Genomic DNA, 12,794 nt, shown 5'->3' on the forward strand with positions numbered 1-12,794 from the left:
GTGTTAGGCTGTACTTGCCCAAAGAATGTTTAGTAATGATCCTTAAGAAACCTCTGTATTATTTGAGGTTTGCCATTTGCAACCTGTAATAATTGACCAATTGAGGAAAATTAGAAAATTGGATACTTTTAGATAAAAAAAACAAAACTTCCTTTTTTCATTGCACACACACACACAGAGAAATCTGTTGGATGACCTACCTTCAGAAGTTCTGCTTCCTTGGTCAATTTTTTGTTAGTGCCCTAAGACCTAACTGTCTCCATCCAGAGTCTGTGCTCTAGTTAACTGGCAGCAGGACAGGCACCAATGGGTTTAGCAGCTGGGTCATCCATGCCAGGAAACAGAGCAACTGGCCAAGACTAAAAAATTCTGAAATCTAAAATAAGGCCATATACACCTCATGTTAACCTGAACATGTAGCACCTGAATTATAAACATGCTGAGCCTCCAGAAACTCCTGTGAGACCCTTATGGGACTGGAGTGGATTTTAGACAAAGGTGTATTGTTACAGGGTACAGGAAATTGGAAGGGAGGAGATAGAAGTAACAGCTAGAAAATGTTGAGCAAGTTGGTGTGCTGGAATCAGCGTTTAAGTTAGGGAAACTGCCTATTTTTATATTTGTAAAATGATCTTGGAGTTTGTTGGTGCAGTGCCGTACCACCTTTGCTTTGGGAACACCTTAGGATGCTACAGAAGTGGACTTATGCGCCCCTGAACTAATGATATGCCAGCCTTTTAAGGAGGGTGCTTTCTCCTTCTGTAGCTGGCTGCCTGGAGACATTTTAATACAGAAAAAGGGGGGGAAGGCAGGACTGGGACTCTGCAGTTTTAACAAATGTTTTACTAACTGCTTACTGTGGGTGGGGGTATATTGCTACACCTATAACTAGGAACTTGGTGGTAGTTTGTCTACTAAGATAATGTCACAAACACCTTCTTGGGCAACTGTAAAGGACATCAGCATTCAGTTTATCAGCTTGCTTATTTGTGTAACCTTATACATACCTTTTTTTTATTGTAAGTTTTAAATTCTAGTAGTTTGGGGGGGTTTATGGAACCACTTTATGTTTAGAAGTTCTGCAGAAAGGTCAATGGTAGAACTTCAGTCAGTACATGTTACAGATGTTCTGTGAGACTTGGAGTCACATAAAGAACTGCAGAAGATTTATGTTGTGCTTGAAGTTTCTCTTTGTCTCCATCTTAGCATTTGCAAAGCCCAGTCTAGGAGAACACTGAGGGTAGTGGGTAACAGGAATCATCTGGGGGATTTCTCTTGGCCAATTTCACATTGGGGTTTTTTTTATACAGAAACCCATGTCCGTGCTGGTCCTACCAGTTTCCCCTTCCATCAGGGCAGAGAAATAGACACCCTGAGCATTAGATTCCTTCTGACTTGTTCTAGACATCTACTTCAGTATGAGATGATGTCCTAAAAGTGGTTGTATCTTTCCATGAACTAAAAATGGACACTGGATGACTATTTCAGGTGCAGACCCTTGGAGATGTCTACATGTAGGTTTTGAATTCTACCCTTTCTGGCAGAACAGACTGGATTGCAATTTTGTTGCTTTGTATCCTTTGTAAATATGATGAGTTAGTTCTGGGCTGAGCTTCTGTATTACAAGAACATGGTGTTCCCTTCAAGTTCTGGGTAATGTCACTCATGAAGATCTGGAAGTACAGTGAATAGTGATGTGTGTAAAGGATGAGTTTCCATCTGTCCTCTTTTGAAATAGTAAAGATCAGCAGGGAGGCACTGGATTCCTTTCTGGAAACCATTGTTTGTCTTTCCATTTAGGATGGCATTGTGCCTCCTTCCTTTCTCGTAAGGACTCTGGACAAACTGATTATCTTTTGGGCTAAAAATATTAGTGATTGTGCCTTGAATATTCAAAGTCTTATGCTCAGTTGTGCAGATTTTTGGCTGCTTCCATTTCTGTTGTTGAAGATTTTCAGTGTTTTTTTCCAAAGTTTAGAAGAGACATGCAAAATAGCCTTGGAAGGGTTTTCCTCATGGAACCTCACATTCCAAGTATATAGGGGAGTCAGCAAGGAGTCAAAAAGCCATTTGCAAAGTTGTGGCAGAAAAAACCTAACTCTTACTACAACTTCTAACAATCTACCTCAAGCGGTAGAAGAAAGAAGATTGTTTAAGGAAATTTGAGCAGCATTAGTTGAGGAACAAAAGGTGACTACTGAGAGATTTTGAAACCAAAAAAAAGGCAATTGCTTAAATTCTAACAAGAGCTTTACATCCACTGAGCTCTTCCTCAGCCATTTCATTTAGAGTATCTCCATGTGAGGATATTCATATCCTTTATAACTTGTGAAAAAAACCCTTTAAGACTGGTACCATTCCCTTCTTCTTTAGCACCCAAAGTTGTAGAATATATGTGAATGCTGCCTACCACAAACCTCAGCATTTGTTAATGGAAGAAGTCAATGAAATAATTTAAATTGTTAAATGGCACAAACTAAATAAACATAGAGCACAGCTTTGGTTCACAGATGATGCAATCTCCTGAGTGAGCATAAACGTAACCAATTCAGACTGATGTCCAGAACCTCTGGTTGTAAAGGGACATATATTGCATGTAATAAATGCTTTCCTGGCTTTGTCATTCTCTTTAGTGATTTCTTCCATGGTAAAACTGTTGCAATCTTAAGTAATTCAAAGGAACTGCCTTGGTGTTGATAGCTTTGGCTCTTTTTTTGTGTGTGTGATAGTGACAATTCTGGGGAGCTGGAACAGAAAAGCTTGCTTTATGGACAGGAGCTAGGATTGGCTGTGGTGCAGTTGTTTCATGGTTATGTCAGGAAAAGCATTTTTATATGTTTTGCTTTAAATACATGAAATATGGAAGATTTTTTCTGACTAGAGAATTTAGGACTTTTAGGCCTCCAGGTACAAGTAAGGCCCACACAGGCTTGCACAGTTACAACTGTATATGAAAATTAGATGCACATTTGCACGGCTGCAGTTGTGCTAACAAGCACCTAAAAGCCAGTCAGTCCATCCAATTTATGTCGCATTGTCTCTCCCAGCCTAGCTTTCATCACCAATTATGGCTAACGTCTGTGCCAGTACACATGTGCATCTGGCTGTAATCCCCTAACACACTTGTTTTATATGCACACATCCGACTTAAAAAATGTCCTTTACATTTTTGGAAGCATACATCAGCTTCCTTTTATAGTAGCTATCCTAAGTTATACAACAAGCTGCCTCAATGCTTCATTTGCAATTTATGAGAAAAACTTAGAAACACATGAAGCAATGTATATTAAAAACACAAGTCTTTTTTTCCTTTTGAACTGCAGTTGTATTGCCCTGATCACAGCCAGCAGATGAGCAAGCAGAGAAAATAAATCCCTACAGAAAAAGGTTGTATCATTGATTGTGAATTACAGAAAATTAGCTGGTTGGTTTTTTTACTTTACCTGAAAGATTACTTTGAAAGTGAGCATGAATTTCTATGACAACTAAATGTTTTTGTCATTCAGGGGTAGTTACACATCTTCCCTTATTTTCTGCACCCTTACTGCCTTCTTGGTCTAAGTCTCCCACTGTCATCTCCCTAGGCCGACATCATGCTGTTCCCTTATTTGTATACTTGCTGCAACTCCCTGTGCGCCAGTCATGCTTTTACCCACAAATCTTACATTCTGTTCATTTAGCTCCCTTCCCTGGAAAACTATGACCAGCACACAGCACAGTGGCCTGAATTATGGTATTTTTAATTTGAACTGTAGGAACATAGCATAGCAAGGGGAAAAGTTTAAAACAACAGAAACTGTACATACGCATCTGTCTTGTTGTAACTTGTTCTTTCCTCCAGAGGGGAGACTCTAATGGGTTCATTTTTCTTGGGCATCCAAGTCTCTAGTTTACCTCATTTCAAAATGCTGGTTCTCATGACCTTTCCAGAATGTGGCCGCCCCTGGATACCTTTCAGTCCTTGTACTTTCCTTTCTATCCACCTTTTTCTTTCCTGGGGGGGGAGGGGGGCGGGAAGACAAGCTCAGTAAGGTGGCACAGATAACTTGCCATTGTTATTGGTCCTGAATTTCTACTGTTGGTTTCTTAGGTGGGTTGCTGTTGCTTTCCTTGGGTTTATCACCTGAGCACCTGGTAACTAAACCAACACATTAGAAAAGACAAGAGATAAGGTCTACACTACTTGGACAACTAAATAGAATGTGCAATATTAAGAGAGTATTATAGGTAATTCCAAATTATCACAGTATATATCAAAACAATTATATAAATTATATATAAGGAGGATAGGTGTATGCATTCTAAAGTGACTTAAGACTATATAAATGTTCTGTCATCTTTTGTGTTAAAGCTATATATCTACATAATGTATCTATTATTAAAATACTAGTATTAACAAACGGTTAATTAAGCATAATAGACTTAGCAGTTAATAGATTATTACATTTGTATGTATAGCCTTGTAGAAGACTTTGATATAGTCACAACTACTTGTAACAAATACCAAGTTCACAGTATGCCATAAAACGCTCTTAATCATTCTGTAGTCACTAATTTACTTATAATGAGACCTAAAAATGCAGACATCCAGAACTGGACTGGCGAGGGACCAGTGTGGCAGGAAACAGGTTTCTATTGTCAACATTTCTTTATTCTTCTTTAGATAATAACCAACTTTGCATTGGCAAACATACAATATAAAACAGTCTTGCACAATCTTCAAACTACCAAACCCATGTATATGAGAGCTCCATGTCTATGGATTTTCAAATGTTCTGACTGCACCTTTCAGAAGAAAACCATTGTTTCTACTACTGGTATCACTAAATGTAAAATTAGTGGTGACTAATCTAAGAAGCCAAAGTCCAGGTTCTGTCCAGTCCTTTCCATCAGATCACATTTGTGCAGACGTAGTGATCCCTCAGACCTGCTTGCCTTGTCCCCTTGCTGTTCACTGCTTTTGTATGGTAGTTTCTTCCGCACAGGCCAGATGAATTAGTATTTTGCAGTAGAGTTTAGATTTCCTTTGCCAAGAACATTTGTGTGCATCTGTGAGAAAGTGCTTTTACACTTCTGCACAGCTTTTCTCTGTGTACGTATCAATGAAGGAATCAGTCTGAGGTGGTAACCTCGCTGTCCCCATATGTGGATGTTATCTGGAATAGATGAGGAAGGAAGAATAGGGTGTTTCTGGTCCTATGACAGCTTTTAAAACTATGGTCATTATTGTAGTATCTCAGTGGGAAGCTGTGCTTTAAGGAATGTATGCAACATTTGCTGTATGCCATTTATTTTCTCATGCTGGCTTTGTTTCATGTGCCATGAGATGTCTCTCTTAAGCAATGTACTTTTCCATCTAGGAAAGGAGAGGGTTGTTTGAATGTAATTGTTACTGTATATACATGTATTCTGGAGGATGCACATTGGAGGAAATCACCTTGAGCTTGCAGCAGAAGGGGGTCACACAATGATTTGTAAGCTTTCTGGGGAGTTCATTCTGCAGACTCGGGCTGGTACCCATGACAGTTCTGGATGTGCACAGACAAGCTTTGCCTGTACCGTACAGTCTTTATGCTCTCAAAGAGCCAAGTTGTTGACCACAGAATTCAAACACACTTCTTGAACACTTTGTTGTTTTCAGTACAAAATAAAATTGTTCCGGGTAGAGGAGATACTACCTGTGAAAATAAAATAACTGTGCTGGGCAGCAAGTGGAGCTGTGCTCTGCGCTGTCTAAAGGCAGTCTGGATTTATCCAACTGTTTGCTGTCTGGGACAGTTCTACACAGCATGAGGTTTCTGGCTCTGTAACCATCTGCAATTCTTGGATCTTGTATCTGCTTAGGGCTTTTTTTCCTCTCTCTCTTTTGGTGGTTTTCTTTCCCGTCCTTACTCTGCCTGATTCTCAGAACACCAGGCAATCTTCACAGAAACAGATGCTAAATAGTCTGTAGCAACACTGAAGGAGCACCTGGATTGCTGTTTTTTAACAATGTTTCTGTTTTCAAATAAATTGTCTTGTATATATTTTAGTAAATTGTAATGGCAACAGAGCTGACACAATAAATCAGATTAAAAAATCAAACTCTGCATCAGCATTTCAGATATGGGCTCTGACACCTAAAATGAAGAGTTGCTTTGGTCTACTTCAACTTGTGTAGTCTAGCTATTGGAGAGGCAGAAAATCAGAGCATAACTATTTTTCCTGTTCATCTCCCCTTGCCCTTGGAGGTGCACAGCCAAGGAGACTTTGAACAGCACTTGTTCTTAAGCCTGTGGTGTGAAGATACAGTTTGCGGATGAGCATGGGCTATTTTAGAAGGATTTTTCATTCTGTGATTTCTGCAGGTTGGCTGACAGTGCCAGAAACATGGCCCTGATTGCTCCCCTTTGAGGTGGCTTCTTCTATCAGTCGCCATGGTCTGGGATAGCCTTTGTTCCACCAGAATGAGTGTAACCATAGATGGCCCTGGAGAGGGGTGCATTGGCAGTGGGATACACAGCATCCCTCTGCTCTTGCTTCCCATGCAGGCCAGAAGAACCTGACTCATAACTTTTTGTTATTGACTCAAATCGATCCCTGGTGTTATCCCTATTATGACAATAATCTGTATTTGGCTCATTAACATTTTAATTACATTCTTCTTGAACAGAGAATGCTTTGTGGAAATTGCAGATTTATAGTGTTTCTAGGAAGATAAGTTTATTTCCAGCTAATATGAACCACAGCTCACTGGGACTAATGTAATGCAGCCTGTGTTACAAGTGTGATTAAGTTTATATCCTATTTTCTTTCTCCCCTCAGAGGATTATGCCCAGCTGTGCAACATTCCTGTTCCAGGATCTCGACGGCCATATGGACAAGATGCTTTGGTTGACTTTGAGGAGCACTACACTCCAGAAACTAATCCATATTTCGTTGAAGACCGTAAGCAAGTTTCTCTGTTATGTAAAATACTTGAAATGAGGGTTGTAACTTGGATTATTTCCCTGTAGCTGGCTTCATTCTTCTGTTTGCTTCTGAGTAATTGTGGCCTACTTGTGTTTTTGTAATTCCTATGACACTAGCTTTCAGTCAGGTGTTCTGGTTCGAGAGCCAGTGTTGTATAAGAGTCCAGCTGGGCTCAGAGTACAATATTGATTTTTAATATAGTGAAATAGTTTGTGCCAAGTGTACTAGATTTGTATTTACCAACAGATTTACAGCTAAAAGTTGAAAGGACTGCCAGCTTTCCTTCTCACAAATTGATTTTCCTTTGGAGCATGGGACAGATTTCTTCCATTTAAAAGAAAAAAAAAAATCCCTTCATGCCAGCTTTCCATGATTTTTCCAGCAGAATTTATATAGGGGAAAGGGAGAGGATGCAAGTCGTTCTCAGCAGAGAAAATGTACAGCACAGTATGGTGCATGCATATAGCCTTCAGGCTTGATGGAACGGCTTGCCAAGCAGGGTGTGAGGGATTGTATACAGCATCTCGGTTGTACTTGAGGAATACCAGGGTTCTTTGTGGGTCTGGCCCAGCTCACTAATAAGACTTGGGGGAGAGGAGTGCTTACAGCTCTCAGCATCTTCTTCAAAATCAACCACTCTGTACAGGTTCAGTATATTTTGTCACAGTTTTAGAGAAGAAAAGTGGAGGTATCAGAAGGAACTGGTAACTTTCTGTGCTTTATACATACGGCCTACAAGTTGCCACTGTGCTCTTTCCCAAAGTGCTTCTCCTGTACAAGGAGTTATTTTTGAAGTAACAGTAACAGATCAAAACAAGGCAGGAAGATTACAGCACACTATTAGAAGGGTGATGTGCACTTCTTGTGCACATGGCACTTCATACATTTACACAGATCTATGCAAATCAGGTTAAGTTCATTTCTATTTAGCATCTAAATGAACTTCTATCTCTACACAGGATTGTAAAATGTCTTACTTCTTTGTATCCAGGTAATTTTAATTGAACAGTACGGAGTATTCATGTTTGGTAGTTTTTGTCTGTGTGACATTTCAATTAAACACAATGGAAAGCCTAGGAAGATTGCTTTTTTTTTTTTTTATGGCAAATACACGTACAGAATTACAAGCCAGATCCCATCCAACTGTTTTGAACTAGATTATTTTGTGAAGTAGAACTTGCTGTGAGTGATAAACATTTTGGTTTTTGCTAGTTAAAATTACAACATACTGTATTTATGAGAGAGAGGTAGAGAAAATATATGTCTATATGTCTGTACATATGTCCATGTACACACATATACTATATGTCAAATAAATGATGCCTTTATTTAAAAAAATATCTGTGTATTTGGGGGAGGAGACCTTTCCCTTTCTTGGCACTGTTTGTTTTCTAAATTAGCAAAGTTCTACACCTTATAGGACCCTTGCGAGCCCTTTGTGAGCTCTATTAGAGGACCTGAGAACATAATGAAACTTGGTCAGGTTTCTTACTATGTTGTTCCCACTGTTCCCATGACAGTCTGCTCAGTATCCTCAGTACTATTGCACTGAGATGTGATTTACTAGGTTTGTGGAAAAGATTGTAATGTTTCCCACTTAATGTACACTTGTGTACATGCTAGGTATTATGTATGTTCTTAAGATGTGGCATATGTCAGCAAGTACTTGTGTCTCATTGAGTTCAGTGTGCCCAGAATTTATTCAATGTGTGACTAACCAGCACAGTCCTTACTAAGGATCCCACCATGCTAGAGAAGAATCCAGGATAGAAGCAATGTATGTTGTCAAAGCGAGGGGGAGTGGAAATGAGAGTACAGAAGTTAAATGGAGGATGATACAGAAAGGGCAGAGTAGGAACCAAGACAGGATGATGTAAACATAAACAGAGAAGAGAACAAGCACAAGGGAGAAATTAATATTCCTAGGTAGCTTTGCAAACCTACGTATCACAACTGTTGCAACATAAATCAGTAAAAAGGTTTTAGATAAACAAATGGTTTCTCTGTAGAGCTGCTATATTAATTATATGTTGTGGGGCAGATGAGACTTATCCTATTCCATTCCACACAACGGAATTTCCCCTCCACTTCTATTCTCTATATTCATTATGCTGGTAAATACAACTCTCAAATGTTCTCAGCTTTTTCCTCAAAAGTCTTTTTGATGTGATGGGCTGCCATCTGCAGTCCTGTTACATCACTGCTACTCAAATAGAAAGCTAGTGAAAATACTTGTGCAGGACTAACAGGCGCAATTCAGTCCTAGAGAGAATCTCAGAAGATGTAAAAAGGTCAAATAACTCTTCCGTATACATAAAAGCACAACTGTCAAAAAAGCCCTAAGATCGGGAGCACAAAAGCATTGTACAAACCACTGAATACAAAGACAACCCTTTAGCTTTGACTACTCACCTTCTAGAATTATGACAAGGAGCAGTTGGTAGATTATGGGTATTTGTACTGGCACCGGTTGCTGAAGTACAAGCCAAAGGGTTGTTAACCAAAACCACAACAGGAAAGCAGTCTCTGATTTCTTCTTACTTTCCTATAAGGCAGTTAAGATATTTTTTTATTATGTTTTCTTCTAGATGAATTAAAATGCATCCTCTTCTCCCGCCACACACGCACACCTTATTTTCCAGAATACTGTTTTAAGGAACTTCTACCCCAAACTGCGCTATCACTTCTTACCTTTGCTTCTGTAAACTTGACGCACATAACAATTCAAATAAAGGTAGTATTTAGAAAACACTGATTTATCCTTTAAAAAAATATACTGTTAAATTATGCAGTTTCCTTTACAAAAAAAAAAACCACCACAGAATTTTTTAACACAAATTAAAAAAACTTTAGAGCTCACAAAGCTATTCAGTTTTCATCTTGAAATATATCACATAACTTTTCTAGTGCATGTAAAATTCCAGATGTTCCAGATCTGCTAAAGCTGACCTATTTTCTGCAAAGTCAAGTCACATTCCAGCAAACTTCTGAGAGAATTTCAGACTCTCACTATACATTTGAGTACACCGATGCAACAGCTCTGTAACTTACTTGTTTGGAATTCTTTCTCCACCCAGGTTTTCTGAACAGCTTTGAGGAGTTACAAGCAGAGGAATGTGGTATTCTGAATGGATGTGAAAATGGCCGATGTGTAAGAGTCCAGGAAGGCTACACCTGTGACTGCTTTGACGGTTATCACCTGGACATGGCCAAAATGACTTGTGTTGGTGAGGACGGCATATTACTTCATCTCTTCCTGTTAGTCTGGAACAAAGGGGTTAGAGATGATCACCTGAATTGTATTAAAGATGCCAACTTTGATTTACTGCAAAGGCTGCTGAATGTTGTTAACTATGTTGGTGTTCCTCAGTTCATCTTGGTCATTACAGCTGCGTTCAATTAAGAGCCTAGAATGAGCAGACACACATTTGTGTAATGAAGCTTAAACTTCTATCAATAATTTCACACTAATATATGGAACAAATGTTTTTCAAAGGCTTTAGTGAGCTAACAAGATGGAAGTGGATCCAAGAGTAGAACAGTAATTCTAGGAGCAGATTTTTAGAGCAGTTGAATCACCTAAATATGCAGATAAACACTTAGTGGGGTTCAGCCCCTGCGTCTCACTGATTTCAACAGTCAGCAGAATCAACTATTCCTCTCTCTCACACTAGTATATCTGCACAGCTACTAGCCAAGACACCTAACGATTCTCTTAGATTAACACAAAACATGAGAACAGCAAGTGAGAAGATGAAGCAAAACAACACCTTCAGTGTAGAAGCCAAGCAGAGACTGTTGTGCATGGGTATTCCATTTAAGGTCTATACTGAGGTCCCCCAGCTGTACCTTGTCACCTTTAGGACTTCATGACAGGCTGGCCTCCTTAGCAAGAAAAGATGTAGCTCCAGTGTATTGCAGGCCAATGCTGCACAATATTGAGTGCAGGCAGTTTGCTGCTCACAACTATTTAGTCGACAACACCAACAGCTCCTGAAGTATTTGATGTTTTTAAAATACAGATATTATACTAAGAACTTGGAGCTTCTTTCTTAGAAGCCACTTTTCAGTCATCAGGTAAAAGCCTGTAAGTTATTAAATTTTTGGTTTGCAGCTTAGGCTGAATTTGGACTTTGTAATTCAACAGTTTAAGGTCATTTAATACACTATTGATTTCCTATAATAACTTCTACCTCTTCCGAACACATCTGTTACAGCTTTTGACGCAGCCTAATTCCACCTGATCTGAACTGAAAATAAAAGCTTGTAGTGTATTCATGCAACATGTTCTACTCTGACAATGCTGGAAATAAGCGAGTTTTACCTGTGCACCAGACTTAAGTGTCTTTTGATGTCCCCTTTTTGCAGATGTAAATGAGTGCAATGAGCTGAACAACAGGATGTCTCTCTGCAAGAATGCCAAATGCATTAACACGGAAGGTTCCTACAAGTGTTTGTGTCTCCCAGGATATGTACCTTCAGACAAGCCAAACTACTGCACACCACTGAACTCAGAACTAGACAGTGAACTGGAGTAGAGGAAAATCTCTGTACCTAAAGCCCATATACCCTGCACTGTATAAAGAAAAGGAAGAAAAGTATTTAACTTGAGAAGAGAAGGCACCGGAGTACAAACGTAAGGGGAGAAAAGCATTAAAATGTGTCAAAGGTGAGACATGATGGGCTGATTGTATATCAGCTTCACTGAAGTGACAGACCAAATGGACACATTGCTCTTTATGAAAGAAACAATCAAGTATATAGTGTGTTCATAAGAAAAAAATATCTTTGAAAATAAGCAGAAACAGTGCTGTTATTTTAAACAGAAGAGCTTCGGTTTTTTTGGTTTGTTTTTTGGTTTTTTTTTTACTATTGCTTGATTAATTTGGCATTTAAATAGTGATGGAAATATTTTATATTACTATGTCATTTTTTGATTGTTCAGTTCCTTGCCTACTGTTTCTTTTCAGACCTTTTTTCTGATCAGTACAAATTCTATGATACAGATATTCTTAGGCCATTTTATAAGACCTGTTACACAGGGTAATGCTCCTCCTTCTCTGGAACATTGGTCAGTGACTTTTTAATTTGCTAGTTGTCTGCCCTGTGGAGCAGGCACCATTTGTTTTCAAATGTTTATATGCCTTGGCGAAAAGTCCTTATATTCATTTTGTATTCTGTATGGTTGTTACTGCACTTAAAAGTCTTTAGAACCTTTCTTGCCAAGTTCAAAGCTGCTAGTGGACAACATTGGATTCCTTTTGTACATTAAAACAAAAGATTTTTAGCTCACGTCTGTATTGTAATGTGTAAATTGAACACAAGAGAGATCTTGTATGATTACCCTAACATATTAAAGCTGTATATTAAAACTCAATAAAATCACCTTTTTTTAGAAAAAAAGCTGCTTACTAATTGTAGGCATTTCTTTTTCTTTTATCAGTGTTTCTGTTAAAAGAAACCCCTCAAGTGTTTACAGTACTAGAATTAATTTACATTATAATAGTTACAGGGAGTTATCTGACTGTTTTTTCCTTGTCATGCTGTTTTAATAAGACCAGAATCTGAATTAGTTAATGCATGAAGTTAGGCTTCCAGAGGGAAGATTTCAAACACAGACCTACAGAAACTGTTTGACTTGGAAGCTGATTCCCATGGAATTTTTCTTCTTTTCTGGTTTAGGCACATTTCCCACTAAATCTGCAAATAAGGCTCTTTAGTATGATGGCCTGGTTTTCAGAAAATACTGAAGAGAAGGGGAGAATTTCCTTTTCTTGATGAACTGTACCTTCCCATCAGCTCTATTATTCAGTGGGAGAGGAAGAGATTAGGAGACTGACAGA

The 12,794-nt window shown here is 38.7% G+C and overlaps 1 protein-coding gene across 8 annotated transcripts in view; it reads left to right on the plus strand.

The window, feature by feature from the left end:
* The window catches only part of LTBP1 (latent transforming growth factor beta binding protein 1), a 197,264-nt gene extending 184,912 nt beyond the window's left edge, over nucleotides 1–12,352 (plus strand). For all 8 annotated transcript variants that reach the window (XM_040611957.1, XM_040611953.1, XM_040611952.1 and 5 more), the window contains 3 exons: nucleotides 6,805–6,927; nucleotides 10,029–10,178; nucleotides 11,320–12,352. In XM_040611957.1, the coding sequence (XP_040467891.1) occupies nucleotides 6,805–6,927; nucleotides 10,029–10,178; nucleotides 11,320–11,489 (443 nt within the window). In that variant the 3' untranslated portion in view covers nucleotides 11,490–12,352. The remainder of the gene's footprint in view (nucleotides 1–6,804; nucleotides 6,928–10,028; nucleotides 10,179–11,319) is intronic.
* Nucleotides 12,353–12,794: the final 442 nt, after the last annotated feature.

Source organism: Falco naumanni, chromosome 12 (assembly GCF_017639655.2).
Source record: "Falco naumanni isolate bFalNau1 chromosome 12, bFalNau1.pat, whole genome shotgun sequence".
Classification (NCBI taxonomy): Eukaryota; Metazoa; Chordata; class Aves; order Falconiformes; family Falconidae; genus Falco; species Falco naumanni.